The sequence below is a fragment of the Micropterus salmoides genome, unplaced genomic scaffold, assembly GCF_014851395.1.
Source record: "Micropterus salmoides isolate LMB-PRFRI ecotype aquatic unplaced genomic scaffold, ASM1485139v1 Ms_hic_scaffold_3, whole genome shotgun sequence".
NCBI lineage: Eukaryota > Metazoa > Chordata > Actinopteri > Centrarchiformes > Centrarchidae > Micropterus > Micropterus salmoides.
Window position 1 is genome coordinate 10,289,388 of NW_024042261.1, and position 23,495 is coordinate 10,312,882.

General features: G+C 41.5%; 2 protein-coding genes across 2 annotated transcripts in view; both read left to right on the forward strand.

Annotated features, from left to right (window-relative positions):
* Positions 1-1,468: 1,468 nt before the first annotated feature.
* Positions 1,469-13,617, forward strand: LOC119882267 (solute carrier family 25 member 36-A-like). Its single transcript, XM_038692261.1, has 7 exons — positions 1,469-1,934; positions 3,716-3,880; positions 5,475-5,552; positions 7,732-7,832; positions 9,620-9,686; positions 10,346-10,635; positions 10,724-13,617. Exons 1-7 carry the CDS (start codon positions 1,894-1,896, stop codon positions 10,915-10,917), a joined length of 936 nt encoding a protein of 311 aa, XP_038548189.1. The 5' UTR covers positions 1,469-1,893; the 3' UTR covers positions 10,918-13,617.
* Positions 13,618-20,776: 7,159 nt separating this feature from the next.
* The window catches only part of LOC119882900 (SPRY domain-containing SOCS box protein 4-like), a 51,616-nt gene continuing 48,897 nt past the window's right edge, over positions 20,777-23,495 (forward strand). Inside the window, exon 1 of the mRNA XM_038693242.1 lies at positions 20,777-21,059. The gene's annotated coding sequence lies outside the window, so the exon portion shown is untranslated. The remainder of the gene's footprint in view (positions 21,060-23,495) is intronic.

The window sequence follows — 23,495 nt, forward strand, 5'->3', positions numbered from 1 at the left end:
TATTAAGTAATCACTATGCATCCTGCAAATAGCTGTGCTTAAAAAAAGAAATATAGTAAACTATGTCTTTCTTTCACTTGCTTCCAAAACAAATGTATGCGCTAGCCAGATCAAGAGCTTTACCAGTGGAAACACTCGTCCACGGGGGCCGCTAAAATCAATACGAAATAAAAGTTCAAGTTTAGTTGCTGTAAGTAAAGACTGTCAAAAATTATGTGCTTTGGAGCCCAGAGAGGGCATCACACTTTTAATCAGCGGGTCAAGGGTTCAAGTCCCTGTTTGGTGTTTTTGTACAAAGGAACACACTAGCATTCAGACTGCTACCTGGCTGGGCTTTCCTGTGTAGTTGGTTATCACATGAATGTTTAGTCATGCTACAAAACATACAAACAGTCAAGTTCTGCAAGTATGAGGCCCCTGTATGCAGTGTTTTCCCTGCTTAGTCCTGCCTCCAACTCTCAGGTGTCTTCATGGTAAACACTGTTTTCTAACAAGCGTTGCACTTTATGGATTTCTATCATCTGTAGCTGCAATTGTGGCATCAGGCTGATGTGACGACCCTGTGATGTAATCAGCACAGTGACATTGTTTCCGCGTGGTCTTTGCCACACAGCAAAAGTAATCAATAAAGAAAACACACCCACTTTTCCCTGTGTTAACATAACATAAATTAGGAAGTAAAAAATATAAAATAGGTAACAAAAAATTATAGGCTGGCTTTTAAAAGTGTATCGATAAAAATACAATTCTTTTTTCATCATGTCCTCAGTCTCAAACAGAGCTTAACCATGCCATGTGACAAGCCTCACTAAGAACAAATATTACTGGGACCACTACAAAAAAATTGCAGACCAACATTTAATATGCAGGAATTCCTCTAAAATATTCTGTGAGAGGGCCCTCAACTATAAATTCATTATACACGTACACGTTATAACTTAAGTTATACATATATACATTATATAAATATAACGTACTGTTTTTATAACTGTGTAAATTAACACATTATGCTGTATTTAATTTAAACAAAATAACGTGGTAATTGTCATTTATTTTAATCATGTAATTATGATAACATAAAATACATTTTTAAAAGAGTGTGCTTGAGCCAAAGGCACGCAATGCACGTGTGTACGGTGTGTACGTGATCAGGACGGTGTTTAACCAGGTTATTGAGTGGCTTTTACAACTATGCGGTTTGTAGCTACACCAGCCTATGAGCTACACCCACTGTACTGTGTGATTAATTCGGACTAAATACTGTAACCTACCTAAGGTTAGTCGTCATTTCATACTTACACCGGTTAAGTGAGCTAAACCGGCCCTGTGGCCCCTCCGCATCCTGACCGATGATCTCTGCTCTTCAAAGTAGAAGCAGTATCACGTGAAAGAGTAGTGATGGGTCGGGGTCACGGGACACCTCAGCCAATCGCCGCCTCTGTTTTGCGGCTTCCCCTTCCACGATAAACATTGCGACCTGACCAGCAGGGCTTTCAGTGAGGCAAGGCACGTCAACCTGAATGAGGCCGAGTCTCGTCTATAGTAGCTGTTATTACTGCAAGACTGGAACTACTCACCAACATTAAAGACACGCACACTATGGTGAAGCTTTATCCCGCCTCAAAAGAAGGAGACGCAAACCTGTCGCTCTGATATCGACCTTTACCACCGGAAACCCGCTAGCTTTGGCTGCTAACGTCAGCTAGCTAAGTTAGCTGTTAACGTTACACGACGTTACCCTGGTTTTTTTCCACGCAACTGACCTCCACCACAACACTGGCGTACTGAATATCATTTGCTTGCTAGGTTGGGGTCGTTTCCCCCTGTTTCTTCACGCCCGCTCCCGTCGTCCCCGTGTGGTGCCCCGTGGACGTTTCCCGAATATGATACATAATGAGTCAAAGAGATACCTTAGTTCATCTTTTTGCTGGAGGGTGAGTATCTTCCGACTGTCACGTAACGTTACATGTAAGAGCCGAGCTAGCTAGCTAGCTCCACGCTCGGGGCTAACTGTAGTTGCTAGCCAGCAACACATAATGGGGTGTTTGTATCGGTATGTGCATGATATTGGGTTTTGGTTAGTGGAATAATGTTAGCGTGGAGATCCATGTTAGCATCAGCGTGTCCGGTGGCAGCTATGGTGTGCATGTTTACCCGTTGCAGTCAATGTCACAAGTCACAATGACATTCCAAGGTATGAATTAAATGGCTAGCTTGTGGAAGCGTGTTCTGTATATAGCAATTATACCATATACAAACTATATCTGTGATAAATCTTTGATTTACGAAGCCGCCAGTGTTAAACGTGAGGCTACTGTCGGCGTAAATTAACATTAATCTGTGCATTTGCCAAAACGTTAACTTAGTGCATCAAAACAAACGCGGGCAAGCTGCCACTAAAGATCTCTCCAAAATTAATGGTATAGACAAACATGTATGCTCGGATTTGACTGATGCAACATCTAAACTGTAACGTTACCACAGTGGAGTGCTGTCTAGTCTTTTCTGTCATTTTAACAGTTAGTCTGTCAAAGCAGCTAAGCTGGTCGATAAATGGATGAAATTCGCTCATTTATTAATCGCAGTATAAAGCTGAGTTGTGATTCCACAATTTTAGTTAAATGTACGTACAGCCTTAAAAAGACAGGTGAAACCAGCTTCTGTTTTATCAGACCTATTGCATGTATTTGGATGTAAGAATTCTAGCAAAATTAAGCCTCTATTTTTATGATCCCAACCATGTTAAGTGCACAAGCCCTGTAAGGATATTAAATGTTTTGCATTTCAAGCTGTAGCTTCAAAGTCAGAGCCTAAGTGAGATCAAATGTGACTCCTCATTCATGCATGCTCTTCTTGGCCAATGTTTGACTTTTTTCATGGTTGGCAGTGACACAGAAACTGATGGGCCTACCAAAACTATGTCAACAGGACTTTTCTAGTTCTGCTTTGGTTCTGATTGAAAATGAACCCTTTTCTAAAGATAACTGTTGTCGCACTCACTTTGAACTGCTCATGCTTTTGATGTCCTATACTCTGGCCATGTCCTGCCAAATACAATTTGGTAATTTTCAGTTTGTTTAGGTAGGATTACTAAGTTTGTTTAGTGCATATTGTTTTTGTGTTCTCTCTTATCAGTCTCTCTTACATTTGTTACATGAGCAGGTGACTTTCCTGAAGTCCCTGAGCTGGTCATAAACTGATGTCTAGGATGCAGCACATTTCTACGTGGCGTCAAATTATGTTTGTCTTCGGTCTTGACTCATAGTTAGAATTTGTAGATGTGAAAACTTTCAATGATTTGTTTTATAATTCACAGTTGTCAAAGTGTAGAATCTAAAAACATTTATTTTTCAATCTACTAAATGTTTCTATTGTTTGTTGTTGGCTCACTAGCTTGCTAAAAAACAAACCAATGTGTTTGCAGTTGCATTCTTATTTTAATAAACATACATAGATATGTGGTGTGGCACTGAACAGAAGCTTGCTGAAACACAAAGCATTCCTGACTGTCTCTCTCGTCTCACAGTGTGCTTTTCTTGCATGCCAGGAATTGTTAGAATTTCCACGACCGCATCATTGGCTAATTTATTTATGCAAGAAAATGAACACTTTGCACACGTATAGCCACATCGAAGGAGGAGTCATTTCTGTCAGCTGAGACTGGATATTGTTTGCTATATCACTTCCACCTTTTCCATCTCTGTTTTTCTGCCAGATGTGGGGGCACGGTAGGAGCCATATTGACTTGTCCACTGGAAGTTGTGAAGACCCGTCTGCAGTCGTCCTCCATCACCCTCTATGTGTCTGAGGTTCAGCTCAGTACTGTCAACGGGGCCAGTGTGGCCCGAGTGTCCCCGCCAGGCGCCCTGCACTTCCTCAAGTGGGTACTTAACAACATTGTCTGACTTCCATGTCTGACATCAAAGGATGGGTATTATTAATACTACTGCTCTTATTGATACTCATTATCAGTCTGATACTTAATACTTTTAGCACACGCAACATGTACCAGGACTTTAATTGGTCCTTGACCCATTCAAATCTGACCCGTGGCTAAAAGTACAGACCTTACAAATACCCCAGGGTTGTTTTATAACTTAGTACTGTCCATGATATATTTTGTATACATTATACACAGTATTGCCTAAACTTAAACCTCTGGTAAAAACAGATTTTTGATACTGAGTTTTAACCAAAATGATTGTAACTGGGGGTTTTTTTGGAGCTAACAGCTCCTCCCCCTTCTGCTCTCCCCGAAAGGTTTGCTTGCAGAGCCATGGTTCCTTCCTCAGCAGGCACCATGTTGTTGCTGTTGTTGTTTGGTCTGGCTGATGTCCCACTGGCAAGGCCAACCAATCTCTGTAACCCAACTCCTTACCCTTTGGGAAAACTATACACAGCCAAGCAGGGAATTTGAATACAAATCCAACTGTTATTGCTTTTGTATCTTGTGAGAGTTTAATACATTTTTGACTTCTTAAGAAAACTCTGTCTGTTATGACAGAGGCCTTTTGCTATTTCATGTTCACTTATTCTGTTACCTCTTTGATATGGGTAGATTGCCAGTTGAGATGAAGGAAATTAGATCTGCTCCATAAGGAAGAGAATGGCCAGGTCTCTTCTAAAGAGGTCATGTCCTGGCTGCTCAGAGCCTCTGGAAAAATGTGTTTAATGGTACCATGCCACTTCTCAAATTCACCGAACTAAGTCACGTTTAAATGAAGTGTCAGTCACTGTAGCAGTAGAGGCTTTGTTTTGTTGGCTGGTGGTATAATCCTAATTTAATTCATTTTGAACACAGTGCTGCAACCGAAGGCCCACCGGCAATTTCAAGTCTTTTCATTTAGTGGAAATCACCTGATTAAATACCTTGCAAGAAATAGTGGCAGCAGACATATCTTGGTACAGAGGTGTGTTATTCCCACCTGTTGATCTGTCCAACAGTGTCAAACCAGTAACAGGAATGTACGTTGCGTGTATGCATGCATATGTGGCATATGCGTCCTGATCACCCACATATTGCTTTATAGTATTAATAGCAGAGGGTGACGCAGGAGTGGATTTTCACCCCTGTCCTGTCCGAATCCTGGAAGAATGATTCCCATCCCCTTCCCGATTTAAAAACAAAACAAAAAATAGCATAGAAAAGCATTTATTCATATTAGAACTGCATATTTGTATTTAAAAACTGACCAGTGATTCCTGTCCTGCCCACTCCCGCTGAATTTGTTTTTCTGTACCGTCCCACTCCCGTGATGCATAGTGAAATACCACATCCCACAAGAATCCCGAAAAAATGTCAGCTTCTACTTAATACTCCACCAGGAGCCTTTAAATATCCATACCAAACTTAACAAAAGTTGGGCCAAAGAAACTGGACAACACTGGTAGAAAAAATGTCTAGCCACCAGTAATAAGTAAAACCCTAAAGCATGCATGTGGTCCTGATGTGTGTTTGTGTGTTTCGTATTCAGATTGATATTGGAGAAAGAAGGACCTCGCTCTCTCTTCAGGGGCTTGGGGCCAAACTTGGTGGGCGTGGCACCTTCCAGGTAATCTGTCTTCTGTCACCTACTCTTGTCATCTTCCTTAAAATTGATAGCAATGTTTATCTCCTTTGAGAATGACTTTAAGGACTATGAAGCTGTTAATGCTGTTTCAAGTGAAGATTGAATTGTGAATCTCCCAAATTGTGTCGTCAGTGTCATTATCCCTCTGCAGGTGAATACAGTTATGCAGAAGGTTTCCTTCTAGTGTTAAGAACAGAACATGATCATTTTTCAAGCAAAATGCAAAAATTCTGTAGTTCTAGCAGCTGAAATGTGAGGATTTGGTGTTTTTAAGCTAAGGTAGGTTTAGATTTTTGAAAATATCCAACTGAAAAAGTCCCACCCCTTGGCCTCTCTCCTAAGCAACACCCCCCAGAACTCATTTCCATGCGCATTGAGTGCACGTGCAGAGTGCGCGCAGGGAGACAGATTTTGTAGACCAAATTGCATATATTTCTGAATATTATTGTGATGTTAAAGATGTCATTATTTTCCAGTAATGTTCAGAAAAAGCTCAGCGTCTACAGCCAATGTAGCAGCCTCGTTAGTTTGCACTCATTACACACCTGAAAACGAAATTGTTAGACAGATAAAACGCACAGAAAGCTCATGTTGTTACATTAACACTCAGTCTGTCAGGATCAGCTTTACATGGTCAGTCTTGGCTTCAGCTTGGCTGAATTTGCGTGACAGCTCTGCCTCGAGTTAAATGCTAACATTGTGTCAACATGCCCACAATTACCAGCATGCATGTTCACTGTTAAATCTCTGCACCTTGACATTTGGCATGTAAAGTTTACCAGGAAAGCAGACATAAGGAATGCACATCCAGGGTCCTGGTGTTGTGCATGCTGTCTGGCTGACGAGGCTTAGGGCTGGACACCTAAGGAACTCAGCCCTCATTAATTATCAATTACACCCGTGCTTTTTCTGTGACAAGTCAAGATGTGTGTTGCGGAAAAGGTCTTTTGGCAGAACTGTGATAAAGGGAAGGAAACAAATGAATATCTTGTGAAAAGTATAAACTATTGTCATGCCATTGCACCACACAACGTACCGGACAATCATTGGTCTTTAAATGATAAAATTAGTGTATGTATACACAGATTTGGCTCAGCAGCAGGGATGAAACATTAGTCTAAAAAACAGTCTAGGCGGTCCTGTCTAATCAGTTTTGCACATTGCATTAATATTAGCTGTTATCACTCAGTGGTAGCTGATTCAGTCACTTTTGATGAGCACACATTGGCTCAGTACTATTTGTAGGTGAGTTATGGACACATGGGCTGTTTTTCAGCGAGCCATGTCTGTGAGAAACAGTGTTGTTGTGTAACCACCACAGGGCCCCTTGAGGTTACTTGGTGACAGAGAAGCATCAGGGTTACATGGTCCTTTTAGTCATTCATCCTAATGGCTTTCTCAGCCATCTCTGCATGAAAACATGGCAACAGCAGCAAGCAGTATTTGGTATAACTGAAAGCAGTTAGGTAAAAACAAATAACAGTCACAATCATCATTTACTCGTCAGTGGTAATGATGGGAGCAAAGTGGTGGCTAATGGCAGTAGGCAGCGGCTAATACTGCAGCAGGCAGGTGCCGGCGCTAAGCATATTTAGAGTGTTTTGTTAGCATCTTACATGATTGAATGCTGATGCAGTGGGCATTGGATGTGAAGACAACAAGGCCTCCAGAGCTGTGACAAAGATTTAAAGACGAACGCACACACAAACACCGTCTTTTAATTTGACTAACAAGCTGCGAGCATCATTAACATTCCGACTAAGCACACTTGGCCAATGATTGTACAAGTTAACCAGAGTGCACAATGTGCTGTTAAAGTGAAAAACACTTGTATTTAAACATGAGTATGCACATGATCATTATGACATTTTTAATTAGTGAAACATAAAGATGTTTTTTTTATACTGAATAGCCTCTTTGCCTAACCAGGCTGATGTGACTCTGCTCTCGGCTTTACACGTAATGAATTTTTAAAGCTCATTAAGCTGAACCTGACATGGGGACAGTTTTGCTCGTTAATGGAGTGTAATTAATAAGCTACATCGCTACTGGAGGCACAGAGTTGGTTGGGACTAATTATCTTTACACTAAAACACATAAGCGTGGCATATATAACTTGTTTTGCCCTGTACTGACCTTTTCTGCCTTATACCTCCAACAGAGCGATCTACTTTGCTGCTTACTCCACTGCCAAAGAGAAACTGAACGGTGTGTTGGAACCCGACTCCACACAGGTACACATGGTGTCGGCTGGAATGGCAGGTAACTAAATATGTGAGGCAACAGGTTGACATTCGCCGCCATTCAGGGCTTTCTTAACATACAGCAACCTTGACATTTCCAGCGTGCTTGTCAGAAATGCTGAATAAATGGACATGGTATGGTTCAGTGCTGGTAAGCTTATGTGAATAGTGGCATCACATAACAGAGTCAGGTTTGCGTCATGTATGTAGTGCAGGGCTGCTGCTAGCTAACACACTGATCTCTGTACAGAGCAAGCAGTGGTAGAACTAGTTTCTGTTATGTTAGACTCAAAGGTCTTGTCTTTTGAAAGACAACATCATTTGACAAACTTAAGTACCGCACCCCCTTCATGAGGACCCTGTGGATTCAAAAACAAGTTTATCCTGTTACCTTCACCTTTTGCCCAAATATACTATATTATTATATATATTGTCTTAAAATGGCTTAGTTACAAGCATAACATCTTAAATTGACGGATTTAAAAACTGTATCGTTATTCTCTGACGCTTTGTAATTCAATGGTGAGTTATCTGCTCGTGTGTCACTCTGATCCAAATCGGAATGCCGAACCGTTGCCATGTGGGCCTGTCAGGCAGCCACAGCTACGGTGGGTGTGTGTGTGGGTGTATGGGTGAATCTGACAGGTTCACGGTGGCGCCGCTTTTAGCACACTCTGACTCAGACCTTTCAACAACCCAGTCAAGGTCAGAATTTGTCTGTACATACGTTTCCAGTGGCGATCCACATATTCTGCAGTGTGAGATGTGACTGAGGTGAACTGACGTGATGAGGTATGGGCAATGCAGAGATTAATCTTGTCTGTGCAATAATACATGACACCAACAACAGAGCGCTGGCTCCTGCCATAGCTAACAATATATATATATTTATTATCTAACACTAGAAATCCACTTCCAAAAATCCAGTATGGGTCAGGCTGTAATTTGCATAGATGCCCAAAACAAGCCTCAAAACGTGGTGTGATTTGTGATTTTAATTATCACTGTTAGCAGGCCACATAGCAGTTACTAGATTTTTTTTATATCAAGGGATTTTTTTTAATTAACAAGACCTCAGCTGTACTCTTCCAACATGTCCCTTCTGCTGTCTTGGTGTTGGGGTTGGGATGGGGGTGTTTATTTTCTCATGAGGTTGCAGTATGCTGGGTGAAATCCTGTGGGATAATGGGGGAATGGGAAGTAAAATGGTTGCATGCAGGTCATTTTGCTACACACAAGCCGCCTGTGTCTGTTTTAGGCTTTAACTCTACCGTAGCTCTCCTCTCGCAAGGGCATGAGACCCCCGCACCACCAGGGGTCTCTAGCTGCATCTGTGAGGAGTTACTTGGGTCTGCGTGAGTACTCACCACAGAGCTGTGCTTCTTTTTATATTTGGTTTTTTTCTCTCTCTCTCTTTCTCTCTCTCTCTCTCTCTCTCCGTGTCCTCTACTCCATCACCATGTAGGTCATTGCATTAAAAGAGGTTGTTTGTTGTTTTTGCCAGATTTTTGCACCACATTCATGGCATTCATTTGCTCCCCTACTAGCACACATAGGATAGTCTATAGAGGGTCTAGCTTTCTCTCTGTAAGCTGCCTTTGTGACTTTACTTTTCATTTTATTAGGAGTACACATTGTTTTAACTTCACCAACATGAATGCAGCTTGAAGGACATTTACTACATCCTACTTAGAGTTTTAGTTTGTGGACAGATTATTGTACCGCTGGCAGCTTAACACTTAGGCTGACAATAGTATTTTTAGATTTTAAACAACAGTTAATCTTGCTGTTTTTTTTCCTCCACAGGTTTTACAGCCATCACAGCAACCAACCCAATATGGCTCATAAAGACCCGTCTACAGCTGGATGCTAGGTAAACATGACACCAAGGTGTGAGCTTCACAAAATTCAGCTCTGCACTTCGACGCTTATATGCTCTTATTGCAGAAGATGGAAAACAACCATCTTCTGCAAGCACAGGTAGGAGTATGGTTGCAGAAGATGGTTGTTTTCCATCTTCTGCAAACACAGAGTTTCTTGCTAATAATAGTTTAATAATAAAACAGTAAAATGTAGAATTATGTTAGATGTGAGCGTCACATAAAAATTCTTCACATGAAGGCTTTAAAGTTGACAGGTTCTTGTTTTTCCCTTAAGTCTTGCTGTACTCTGTCGTACATAAATTCCTAAAGGACAACATTACTTAACATAGAAAACACTGACTCTGATATTTCTTCTTTACACGAAGACTGCAAGTAACTCAGGTCATCTAATCAATGAATTGACTGTAGATTATCTCCTGTGTAAGGCTTGCTCCTGTTGTGTGTCCTTATTCACCTTCTCTTCCAAAAGCACAGCTTTTCATGCACACTTTGAAACCAGCCGTTCTGAGGGTGCTGTAATGTATTCTAAGAGAGTGTTTTCACATCTTTACATTCACCTGCATCGTTGTAGTTGTGTTTAGCTGTTTCCATCTACGTGGTCATTTTTCACACGAGTCGTTGTAATTTTTCCCCCCCTTTCTTCTCTCAGGAATCGTGGTGAGTGCAGGATGAGTGCGTTTGAGTGCATGCGGCGGGTGTATCAGACAGACGGGCTGAGAGGCTTCTACAGGGGTATGTCTGCATCCTACGCCGGTATCTCAGAGACTGTGATCCACTTTGTGATCTATGAAAACATCAAACGGCGGCTCTTGGAAGCCAAGGCACCGCAGAACATGGACGAGGAGGAGGACGCATCCAAAGATGCTTCAGACTTTGTGGGGATGATGCTTGCTGCTGCCACCTCCAAGACCTGTGCCACATCTATAGCTTATCCTCATGGTAAGAGTCTGTGATCAGCAATTAGCTGATATGAGCAGATTTATCGGTTCTTCTCCTTTAACCCTTCCCTGTCTTCCTTACTTTGCAGAGGTGATTCGCACCAGGCTACGCGAGGAGGGCACCAAGTACAAGTCCTTCTTCCAGACTCTAACAACAGTGCCCAAAGAGGAGGGCTACCGCGCCCTGTACCGCGGCCTCACCACCCACCTGGTACGTCAGATCCCCAACACCGCCATCATGATGTGCACCTACGAGCTGGTGGTCTACCTCCTGAACGGTTAAAGTCTTCGCCCCACGTAGACAGTACGCGTAACCCTGCCCCTGTTCGGAGACGGAGAAAAAAAGAATGAGAGCAACTGCACACCTGCTAGCAAAACAACCTGCTCGCCAGAAGAGGACAGAGACAGCACAGCAGCCTTTGTGTCAGTGACGCGGGTAGTTGTTAAAAATAAGTTGGGAGTTTTGTTATATAACTAAAGGGTCTGGCACAAGGTGTGGGGGTCAAAAGGTTCCTCACATTGGTTTGGGGATCTGGGTTTAGCAGTGGCAAAAAAACGGTCACCCTCATTTTAATTCCATCCTTTTCTCCCTTCGGTTCCATGCGTTGCTCCCGGAAGCTCAGCTTCAGAGTGCTGAAGACAGAACCTGAGTTACAGTATATTCTGCCTCTAACAATACTAATAATGAAAGACGTATAGTAATTCCAATTCTCACTACCTAGTGGTTATAATGCCCCCTCCAACAGTAGACTTCACTGTCATGCTGATGATTAGTTTAAAAAATCTTTTATTAGTATCGTGCAGTAGTCCCTGCGTCCCTCAGAGTGCCACTACAGGACCAGAATACAACGATACAGTAGTGCGTTGTGGTATCTGACGGGCGATTCTCAAGTTAGTGAGAACAAGGAGAAATCGGTGCTTGAGGCTTGTTGAGGTAGTGTAAAGGAAAAAGGGTGGAGATAGGAGGTGAACGGGAGGCGTGCCTCGTGTGAAAATGTGACATCGACTGGGATGCACATTGGAGGAAGTGGAGCTCTGGCCGACCTGTCGCAACAAAGGGTGTCGAAACTTTGAGTCGTACACTTGCGTGATTACAGGTGACCTTAGTGACCCTTTTACATATCGCGAACATAGACACACTCACCCAAAGGTTTTCAGCATTTCAGATAACTGGTCGTGATATCCTCATAATGCGGGAATTTCCATGCGTTTACATCTCTTTACACTAAATACCTGCATGATTGATATCTGCTTGCTTATTACAAGTAAAGTCCATGTGACACTGACCCCTGAGCCTGGACGTGTTTGTGTTAGCCATGTGTGACGAGTAATCACTAAGGTTAGATGGAGGGTAAAAAAAAGAGTCCCCAAACTAAACCAGGATATAATCCACAATACTGGAATGTAAATAAACAGGAGGAATAACACAGATCCATGTTGTGAATTTAAAATACATATTAACGCATTCTAATATTGATAGATATGATAATAATAATATAATAAAATACCTTCATAACATGATTGTGTTGCATTTGTCTGCCCAGTAATGGCAACATGCAGACATTTTGTGCATTTCCTTTAGAGGAGAGTTAGTTGAGTTTGTTACCTCATCTCCAACAGCAGTGTTGTTCTTAAATCACTTTCCAGTGTCTTTCTGTAGAATCCTCATCTCATTCAGTTTTTTTCCCTCAGTTGGAGAATCCAGGCTAGATTTACAGGCGAGGACAATCCTCTTGAGTTTACTCTGGAAACTTGTTTTACAGTTAAACCAGTGTGTGGAGGAGGCGGCCGGAATATGCTCTTCATAAGCGCACATTAATTAAATTTCTTAAACTGTAACTATTTTGTTGATTCCCACACCTTATTCTGTTGTTGTTGTTGTTGTTTGAGAAAACAAAATAACAGCATTTCGAGCAGTAAATAAAAATAGCCTTTTTGTTGTTGTCAGTATTTAATGTGCTTTTGGATGTCCTTGTCATGGAATGGAAATGTTCTTGCTCTCTGCTTTGGATACTGGACCTGTTTTGTTTTAGCATTTTGTATGTCATGTTTGAAACAGTACAAAAGACAAAAGCAGTGTTGTCACCTCATTTATCTTAGTTACCTTAGTAGTAACTTTCTTTCTGTAATCACATGACTCTAGCCTGTTGATAAGTGTGTGCATTTTCACCACAACCTGCAAACTGAAAGGGCATGGCTTGGCCCACGCTGCTAACGCAAAAGAACACCTCACTTTAACAGCGTGAGCTGTTGCCGTTATCCTCCGGTGTATTTTAACTCACACTGATAACTTACCCAAACACTTCATCGCTGAGTGGGGTAGCTTGCTGGTGTGTGTAAGCATGAAGGATGCAATAGACTGGCCTCATTGAGCAATTTTTTTTATCAGATGTATTAATGTTCACACACAGTACGGTCAACACACTATTGATTTAGTGAGAGAGTCCATGGGTGACTGTACGTTTGTGGTTGATGATGCTGGCTGCACTCCCATGGCTTTTAAAATGAGATGGCTAGACAGTCTATGCAGATAGTGTGGGTTGATTATGCTTATCTGATGAAAGGGTCAGTTCACCCAAATTCACACAACTATTTGGGTAAAATGACCCTTTAACTGTACGGTTATATGCGTTTCTTTCACTTGTATCATATGATGCATTGTTACCTGCATCCCATGGTGAATCTATAGCACTCATGTGTTTGCGTTGTGTGCCTGTACGTGTGTGTTTGTGTGTGTGTGCTTGCTTGAATGATGAGCGCATTCAGTAGTGTCCTGTGTGTAAGAGACCATAGGAGGATGTATGCACTGTAAACAGTGTTGTTTTTATTGTTTTAAATAAAATGTTGCCTTTCCCTTACATCCTTTGTTTTTGTTTTCCATGTTGTCATTGATGAGCCAGCTGTGAGTGTGGCTCGGTCTATGCATTCTGTCGTACCTGTTTTTGTAAAAATAAAAAGCCAATAAAATGAAGGAGTCCAGGTATATTTGTGTCAGGAAACCTTACTTGGAACAAAAAAAAGTCTGTATGAAGTGGTTGATGTACTGTTTGTTTACTTGCAATCTTCAGCTGATATCTTTCAAACAGTGACATTCTCAAATTAATAGTTCAGTTTCTCACATTTTATGCATTTCTTGTTGTTTTCCACCAATGTATCCTTGAGCAAGACACTTAACCTGTACTTGGTCCAGCGGTGTGACCTCTGACATACATAGCAATTGTAAGTTGCTTTGAGCCTGCTGTATGTGTAAGTAGGCAGGTCCTTATTTGGATTTGCCTATTTACAGATCCAGCAGGTGCAAGCAAGATAATTCCATTATTGGCAGATGGTGAATGTCCCCTTTATGCTTCGTTGAGGTCTCCACAAATTCTTCAGCGCTATGTTAATCACCGAAAATTATGTTTGTGGAAGCAGTGACAACAAAGTCATCTTGATCCAGTGTCGATAATATTGATTAAAGCCTCTTTCAATTATTAATTCAATTAATAACACGTTCATCCACAAATTTTAGTACACAAAACCTCTAGATGTGAAAACCAGGAAATAAAAGCTGAAATTCTGAACTCTTGTCTTATACCTCTTCTTTTGATCTTAAACCCAAATGTCTTCAGTGAACAACTAAAACAAAGGAATTTGCCTTACTGTTTAACATAAAGTTCACACGCAACCGGCAGATATGAAAGAGCGAAAAAACGGTATGGCCAGAGGGGAAGATGTGAAAGCGTGTACTATTTGTAATGTGTTTGGTCAGAGGAAGAAGTGGACACAGAGGACAAAAGCCTCATTCCAGACTGCTCAGAACTGGGACATGTCCAAGTTGAAATATCCGACTTTCAGCCTCAAAGCGTTCCGTTTCGATGTAGAAATATGTTGCTAAGTAGCTGGTTACACTAGTCCTAAAGAATCTTCTCTGCACAAATGTTATTCACTAAATTTTAAAAAAATACTAAAAACATTTGAAAACATTAGGAAGTATAATCTAGAGCATTTTCTGTCTTTTGAGGATTACCACTTGTTTTCATTAAAATGGACATACTTTTAATGAACACCAAGGACAGTGCAGTGTAAGCTACAGTGCCAAGGGTGTAGCTTTTGTAGTTGGAGGTCAGAAATTTCTGAGTTCCCAGTTGCCTGGAACGCAGCATAAGGGTGCACCCTGCCAGAATATGTTTGCATTTTTAAGGGCAAATATCAAATACAAAAAGGCTGTGTAAATACCTACTGAGGAGGGGATTTACTTTTGTCATTTTTTGCTTTTAATCTTACTTTCATTTTTGTATTTTCTGTTTTACGTTATTTTTAGGCCACATAAGGTACTGTGGATAGGGGACACACCAGCTAGGTGGACTTGATAGAGAAACGTACAAAAAAGCTGTTAGGATTGGTGTTTGCATGGGCTGACTCAGTTCACAGCTGGAGAGGATATGGGTCGCTGTCTGTGAGTGAGACATGACATGAAAACAGTTATCCTGACACACTTCCTTACACATTTGACTGCCATGATAAAGGTGTATGTCATTTTGGTGGCTGCGAAGCTCTCATTGATCAAGGTGTTTACTTTTGATACATTAGTTAACATTGAGTAAGTGACAGCCCTTTGCAGGATAAATGAAGTGTGTCTTGGTGGACAGTATAGCGACTGCACTGAATGTGTCGAGAATTGTATTGTGAACGTGCTTAAGCAACTGAACTTAAACTGCACAATCGAACATTTGATGTAGATTAGTAGATTTCTATCCACTAGATGGTAGTGTTGACCTGCTTAGAGCCTATTTATGACTTCTAATAGCACACCATCAGCTCAATGGAGCAGATACTGAAAGATGACAGCCGACCGCTGCCTCATTCCTCAATCCAAAAGATGGGACTTGTGGGAGTGTGAAAAAAAGACACAGCAGCAAATGTTTAACTCTTTAACTGCACCTCAGATACAGTTAAGGCATGAAGTAAGGCTCCGTGTACATGTTTCCATCTTAAGAAGAACATAAACTGACTGGAAAAGAGAGACTGAATGACAAAAAGATGCCAGATGAATAATGGCATAGCCACAGCTGAAAAACACACTTACCTAATTCACAGCTCATTTCCTTGCCTGAACAGCAGCATCACATTAGCTTCAGCAGCACCAGTCTGAGTCAGACACCACACGCATTCATTTTGTGTCAAACTGAAAGGGAGGAGTGCGCTCCCCAAAACACGCTCTACAATCTGCCAGCAACGCCAGTGTTCCTGGAATAATACAAAGTGCCTCGGGGTGTTAGTTGTGCCTCACTTTTAAATTGAACATTGGGGACCTACAGTGAAACGACAGCAAAAAACCCCTGATGGAGCCAGTAGATTGTTATGACTGCCACCTTGTTTACCTGTAAACTGGGGTGGAAGGGGAAAGAGGGCCAGAGAAAGAGAGAGATGCTGTTTTCTATTTCCACCATGCCTGACAGGCTTTTGGCTCTGTGTTTTGGTGTTTGTCTGGCTTAATCCTGAAAAACAGGGAATCTGGGCACTAGTCTGTATTTGGGTTATGTGTAAAGATTAAAGTCATTTTTTCCCCGTCTTTACATATATATAAAGCTTTTCATCTTGTTGCTTTGGCCTCTTTTCTGGAGCCAATTGCTTTGGCACACACTTTACAATTTCCACTTCCATTGAATTGATTTCTCTTTTCTGAGGAGCTGCAGAGGGAGGTGCCATGCATCTGTCCTTAAAGGGGCACTCCAACTATTTAGCATTGTACTTTCATGGGGAGGCAGATTAAAAAAAAATGGTCAAAAGATATCTGCATATGAATGCAGGATGGAATCGTTCTGTTCTATTGACCAATCACATTGGAGCGGGCTATGGTTGCATACAAGTAAACAGTCAATGTGGAGAGTGAAAGAGGTGGAACGCATTGGCCGAAATACAATCTCTGAGCCCATCAGCTATTCTATGACAGTGATTTAGCTTTTTATCAATCTCTTATCCATTTTTAAAAATATCTGTATGAAACTCATCGTGAGACGACAGTCAATGGGTTCCAAGGTGGCTAATCAGACTGAACAGACTGACTGACTGAACACATAAACTACAGACTTGAAGCAGATGGTCTATTTCGTAGTTACAGATGATTTGGTGAAAGAATAAAGAAATACAGACAAAGAACCACACCAGATTTTATTTTGCAAGAACCAAAAATGAGCTGGGACTGTTAGTGAATGTAACACAGGAGTTAAAAGACACTATGGCTGCGGAAAACAGACTAGGAGTCCTCGCAAAGTAAATACGGCGACATACACAGTACAAGTGTAGACTGTTATTTGCACAGTACAAAATATTTTGATAAAAATACCAAATCAAAAACTCTGTCAGTAGCATTGTGTTTCTGCTTTGCATGACTTATAAGACCCAATTAGACAGCCAAAGGTGAGCGTCTGCATCATCGTTTCTAAAGTCCTCCATTTTTGCAGTGCAGTAGTGTGGATGGGGCCTTAGTGAAATACTTGGTAGCGTAGATTTGTGAGATGAGGGTTCCGACTCAGGCAAACAATCCTTGCTCTTCATTCTTCAGATATTGATGACAGAGGAGTAAAATGCATGACTCAGAACAGGCAGTTGATAGGAGTAACAGTCTTTACTTGCCAAAACAGGTTTGGCACACAGGTAATCTGTCAGAGGCAGGCAAAAGACATGGTAAAAGTCCAAAAAAACAAGGTAAGGCAAGACACAAGGAGAATGATGGACTGCTACACTCATGGTACTGACGCGAAATGGCACAGAGTGAGGGTAACAGACATATACACCAGAAGGGTGAGGATTGCGAGGGTAAGGCACAACCAATGGAGGCGGGGCAGACAATCACGCAGGCAGGAACAAACAAGGGCAGGAAGTGTAGTAGAACACGAAACACAGGACGAATGAATGAAACAAAGAAAAATATAACCTAACACACAGAGCGTAATGCGTCAGATGTCTGCCATGGCTCCCACTATCGACTACAGCATGACGCAGACATGCACAAGGCATCGTGCACACCAAATTGGAATGAAAAGAAATGGCATTCAATCTGCCTCCCTAACTCTATTTCTGTTTCTTCTCCAAGCGCTTAACTTGTATTTAACATGGTTGCTCTGTGACCACGGGGACAGACCAAGCATCTACTCTTGTTCTCATTCACCAGAAAGAGTGTAGTAAGAGTCCAAGCTAGCGGCTCTGTTAGCTTGTACATACGCTGCATTCACGTCATAATTATGATAAGTTGAAAAACCATTCACTTTAGCCTTCGATTTGTAATTGCAATTGTAATTCCAAGTTGGATATTTCAGGGATTTCTGTCAGCTACAACATTTCCAACTAGTCAAAAAGAACTACAATGTCAAGTGTCAAAAGAGTGTTGGCAACATGGCTGCAACACCCCTATTGCTGGCAGTTAAATTAAATCCAATCATAACACTACTTCAATCAATTCAACTAATGTAAAAGGGACTATACACTGTTTGTATCTACCTACCCTTGTTAACGAACCACAACAACGTACCGTAACGCAACAAAAAAGCTAATTCAGGCTATTTGTCCAGTCATTGAAACAAACCATGAGCGCTGACAAAACAGAAAAACAGGAGGTTTTCTTGTTCTTCCAGTCCTGCCCATCTTGCATGAATTTCTCATATAGGCACAGCAATGCTTTGAGCTTGTTAACGTCGCCATGCTAACAGTGACAATGCTCAGTTCAGGGTGCTAACATTTGCTAATTAGCATACAACACAAAGAACAGCTGAGGCTGATGCAACTGTTATCAGCCAGAAAGTATGAACATTTGTAAGTCAGTCTGGTGAGTAAAATTTGAATTCTAATACATCCACAAAATACATGAGCACACTTAACTTTGGCTTTGTTTGAACCCTCCGCCCACTGTGGTCAGCTGTGAGAAGCACACTGGCTGGGGTGAATTCATGGACAGACATACACAAATCACCTACACTTGGGAGGCAAAGTGAGGGGAAGTTCAGCCAAGTCAAGACAAAGTACTCCCCTTTATTTTCTAACAAGCAGAAATCCTCATGGTGATTCAGTGACATTGTTGGACTGTCAGTACACCATCCAATTATGACCGTCTCCACATCTAGTCTGGGGAGAGAAAGACCCACAGGAGGAAGACATGACACATGAGAATTGGATATCCACAGACAGCCAGGGAAATGGAAACAGAAAGAGAAGTTGAGGGGGGGACAAGGGTAAATGCAGGGAGAAGTGAGGCAAACAACATAATGAAAGGCAGAGAAGGAAAACATCTGATGCAAAGTGTCAGTCGGAGGACTTGGGGAGGATTCAGTGCGCGGGCTGGTGAGAACAACCATGGCAGCGTTCTCTGAAGTCAGCACTGAAAGTAGGCAGACAGGCAGACACACGCATCCTAACTCACGCTCTCACAGTCTCATTTGCAAACAATGTATTATGCACAAAGCTTGCTCTTACACAACACCAAATAATAATAATAAAATAATAATAATACATTTTATTTAAGGCGCCTTTCTTGGCACTCAAGGACGCCGTACAGGGATGCAAAAACATAAATCCACTGCATGCATGCACAAACACACACACACACACACACACAACATGGGAGCTCCTACATTTAACTGTCTGTGGTGACCGCTAGATAGATAGATAGCTAGATTGATTGATTTAAAGGCATTTGTTAATATACTACAAATACTCTCACATCTGTACCTGGAGCCAGGAGACTGTTGCCTTAGCTTAGCATAAAGACTGGAAACAGCAGGAAAAATCTAATTATACACATCATCTAGTACAAAAACTGAAGTGTTGTTTTGGCGGCGTTATATGTTGGACTTCTTGGCTGGGAGCGGTGACTTCCTGTCTGACACATAACACCCCCCCTTTAATAGCCTATTTTTTTTATAGATAACAAAAAAATAAGTATGTCATAATATATAATATAATTAAGCTAACCATCTCTTGGCTTCAGCTTCAAGACACAAGAGTGCTATTGATCTACTCATCTAACCTTGGGAAAGAGGGGAATGAATCAAGATTGAATCAAAATGTTGAACTATTCCCCTGATGACTCACTGCGGAGGAGCGAAAATCAACTGTGTTTTACACTGACAGGCAAGTGATCTCTGCTGTGTTAAACCCATCAACTTCAATTCTCTGGGTCTCTTTGGAATTGATTCGAGGCCAGCTGCTCGGGGAGTCAATGGTCTAGTTTTCACAATGAGCCTAATTTCATCCAGGGCGATAAAACTGACCTAGCCTGCTTGCTCATGTTTAAATATGCTGTTGATGCTGAAGGTGAGATACAAAATAGATGCGTCTTGTAATTGGACTGGGACAAAGGCAAGGGAATTAATATAGGGAATCTTAAAATACTAGCTGATCACCAGAGCAAAATTCTGTTAGATCCACACAACTGTTTACATTATACTGTAGGAACGACTACTGTAGGTAAGACAGTGAAACCAACCACACTTGAGTCCAAACAAAGTCATGAGCTGGTTGAGATGTTTTTGCGGTAAGTGACATTAGATGCAAATAAGCCAACCTATTCGTTTGTCCTTAATCCATAAACCCAGCTGCTCCCACTCGGTGACTGCATAAAGGTAGGCTACTCGTCTATTGAATATGAAGTAGCTATGCATATTAATCAAGGACAGTAAAAGAAGACAAATGTAGGCATCGTGTAATTGTTATCCGAATTTTAACCTAATAGGGTTATGCTTCAAGCCCCTGTGAATAAACTACAAAAGCAGCAGGCACACCGTGATTGTGCTCCGAATAAAACTCTGAAAGGCATGAAGTGCCCTCCACCCTGCGTCAAGTGTCTTAAGAGGTACAATTTAACAGGAAGTTGAATGGCGATACTTACAAAATAAAAGCATAGAATCAAACACGTTTAGGAAAAATACCTTACAGCAACATAAAACACACGAACACACTCTATGCCGTCGCTAAATAAACTATAATGCAACGTCATACATACATACACTGAAGACAAAAAAAGAAATTTTTCACAAAACTATTTCTTTATGGACGTCGTGATCGGGAAACGTGTAGTCATTCTGGCTAGCTTGACACCAGTCACCTTTCCTTGATCCCGACCCTCCAGCCAATCAGCGGCTGTCAGGGACACACGAACGGCGATAATATCCACGGAACAAGCTGCAGGCAGGAGGAACAAAGAAAGCCGCCCGTTGCGTGGAAAACGTTCTTTCACTTCGGCAACACGGACAAATGTCGACTTCGTAGAGGCACTTTTAGCTTTACTTTAAACACTTTCCCTTGACTATTAAATGCCCATCTGCGCCTGACGTCCGACTGGCTTGTTTTGCTGAAGAAAGAGGAAACTTGGCGTCGTGAGAGCTTTGTCGGGGTCGCCTTTCTCGATACCTTTTTACCTTGGATACACTGGTTGGAAGGTAACTCGCGGTAAGTCTCAATTTTTGTCTTTCGCAAGACTGAAACGCAGTGCCGAAAGCAACTGCAAGAGCATCGTGACTGTGTTATGAGGTAGCTTTACATTGCGAGAGGCAGAAATCTCTTGTCCCAAACTTTCCTCCTGTGTTTTTTGAGGCAACGACAAACTCCCTTCGCACCCGGCCAGGAGAACAGAGCCTTTTCCAAACTCGATTAAATATTACGGTATTTTAGTGCCTATTGCTCCTTGATAAACAAACGCACCAAGGGGAAGTACCGTTAAACGTTATATATCTTCAAACATTTGGTATAAAACTATTCAAGTTATTCGCTTATTTTATTTATATAAATGTTTGACTTTTTGAATTGTTTTGTCACGCATTAAACTAACAGCTAGACTGGTGCTGCAGCAATAAGCATGAGTCACTAAAATTTTATGTAGCCTTTCTGCGTCAAGTTGCTTGTTAGGAAGTCATTCACGCCCTGAAACATCAAGGGGACACTAATAGTGACACATTAAATGTATTCATTTTTTCTCTGGTACAACGTGTATTGACCCGCTGAGTTCTCCATTCAAGTGAGGGCAGTTCACATGAGTCAACGTCTGCTGTTGCAAACCATTTAGCTGCCTTAAAGGAACACAGAAGAGTCTTACATGGTTATGTTGCTAGCATTTTAAGTATATTTTGTGGCGTTTTAATTTAAGCAGGAGCATTTTCTCCCCCCCCCAAGCTTTGCTTTGACTAAGCAAAGGTTTACCATATAGGCTACCAAGCGAGCAAACAAGGCAGCCTAATGCCCTACAAGCAAGAGAAAGTAGACTATTTGACTTCTTTCAGTGCCCATCCGATTTGAAGTTTGCCTGCTATTCAAAGGCTAAATGATTTGCCTGTAACCACACCATCTGCTTTGCCCTCCTGGGCATTGGCGGGCTACTGTCCAGATCAAGTGTTATGAGAGATTTGTGTGGGTGGGCCACAGCAGATGGTGAGATGGAGAACATAGCTGGCTGATGTGGTAGCTCACTGTTGTGGTGGTTGGTGCAATAAACACAAATCAAACTCGTATAACATGTAAGCAGTTTCTCTAGGACAACTTCATCTTAGTCAGTGTGACAAATGCTTTGACTGTTAATTAGTGTCCTTATGCTGTTGAAAGCCAGGTCATACACTCCCAGCATAGAACTATTGACCCATGCACTCTTATTTCCCACCATCTGGGGTTTGACCGAGGACCATTGTGACCTCAGTTGACCCTCCCTGTTTCCTCATGGGTGGGTGGCAAATGTGCCCAGGTCCAGCAGTATTCAGAGGTCAACAGAGGCATTATACATCATATTGAGTTCACCCAGAGTCTACCAGGAAGCAAATTGGTAATTCTTGGCTTCAAAAAACTTCAAAAAAGTCTTAGACAGCAAGTGTCTATGTATTTGGTAACAAGTCGGAGGCAACCATAGAAAGAAAATGTTAAGAACAGACACTGCCATTTACAGCAACAGTCTTCTAAAACTTGTCTCATTAATATATTAATATTCTCTTCAATCATCATCCTGAAAAAGACACAATAAGCTAATTTGAATAATGAGAATAGTAGCGTATTTTAATAATAATAAACAGAAATCAGAAAAATCAGATAAATATTGGATCACTGACATTAATTTAATCGCTTTATGTCAACCCTTTTTATGAACTGCAGAATCAGTATTTTTACTAGTACATGACATAAAATTATTATGAATTGGATTTATTTCATCACTGGAGTAGAGGTGTGTGATATGTATAGGTTACGATAATATCTTGATTTAACACCTTGTTTGCGTAGTTGCTAGAGTTGAGCAACAGCTGCTGAAAAATTCATGACTGAAGTACAAAATGAGTGAACAAACAGCGCCAGGAGAAAAAACACCACCAGCCTCGCAATCCACGTTGTGAGATTGAATTGCTAGACGTCACTCCCGTGGAGGTGGGTTGGCTTTGAAAAGATGCTGTCGTGGCAAAGTGCTCTGGGATGATTTTGCTTCAAGTGTTGGTGCACAGCAGTACAACTGCTGTGATAAGTCATTTCCAATTTGCAGATCTTACAGAGCACCACATTGTTGGGTCTCTGTCTACAAAACTTTAGATTGTAGTAGGTGAAGATTTGTAGCTGCAGCTTGTTTTCTGGAGGAATCCCTTCTTTGACCGGGCAGAGCATTTAATATCGACATCATGTCATGCACGTATTTCCGTAATTGTACTCATTCCCCACCATCCTTCACTCACAAACACGCACAGTAATACAGACACACTGTCAGATGGGACAGTTTCCACAGAGGGGCTGACTCAGTAGAATGTTAATGTTGTAAAATCCCATTAAAAGCAATCATGCACTGAGCATAGCCACACGTGGTCTTTACGGGACAGCAGGTCATTTTAAAAGGCCAGCAGAGCCCTTGTGTTTGCACTGTGT

Excerpts from the sequence above, each read along its gene's own strand:
- LOC119882267 (XM_038692261.1), top strand. The coding sequence starts at position 1,894 with ATGAGTCAAAGAGATACCTTAGTTCATCTTTTTGCTGGAGG. Across the intron at positions 1,935-3,715 it reads GTTCATCTTTTTGCTGGAGG|ATGTGGGGGCACGGTAGGAG; the intron begins GTGAGTATCTTC and ends TTTTTCTGCCAG. Across the intron at positions 9,687-10,345 it reads CGTCTACAGCTGGATGCTAG|GAATCGTGGTGAGTGCAGGA; the intron begins GTAAACATGACA and ends TTCTTCTCTCAG.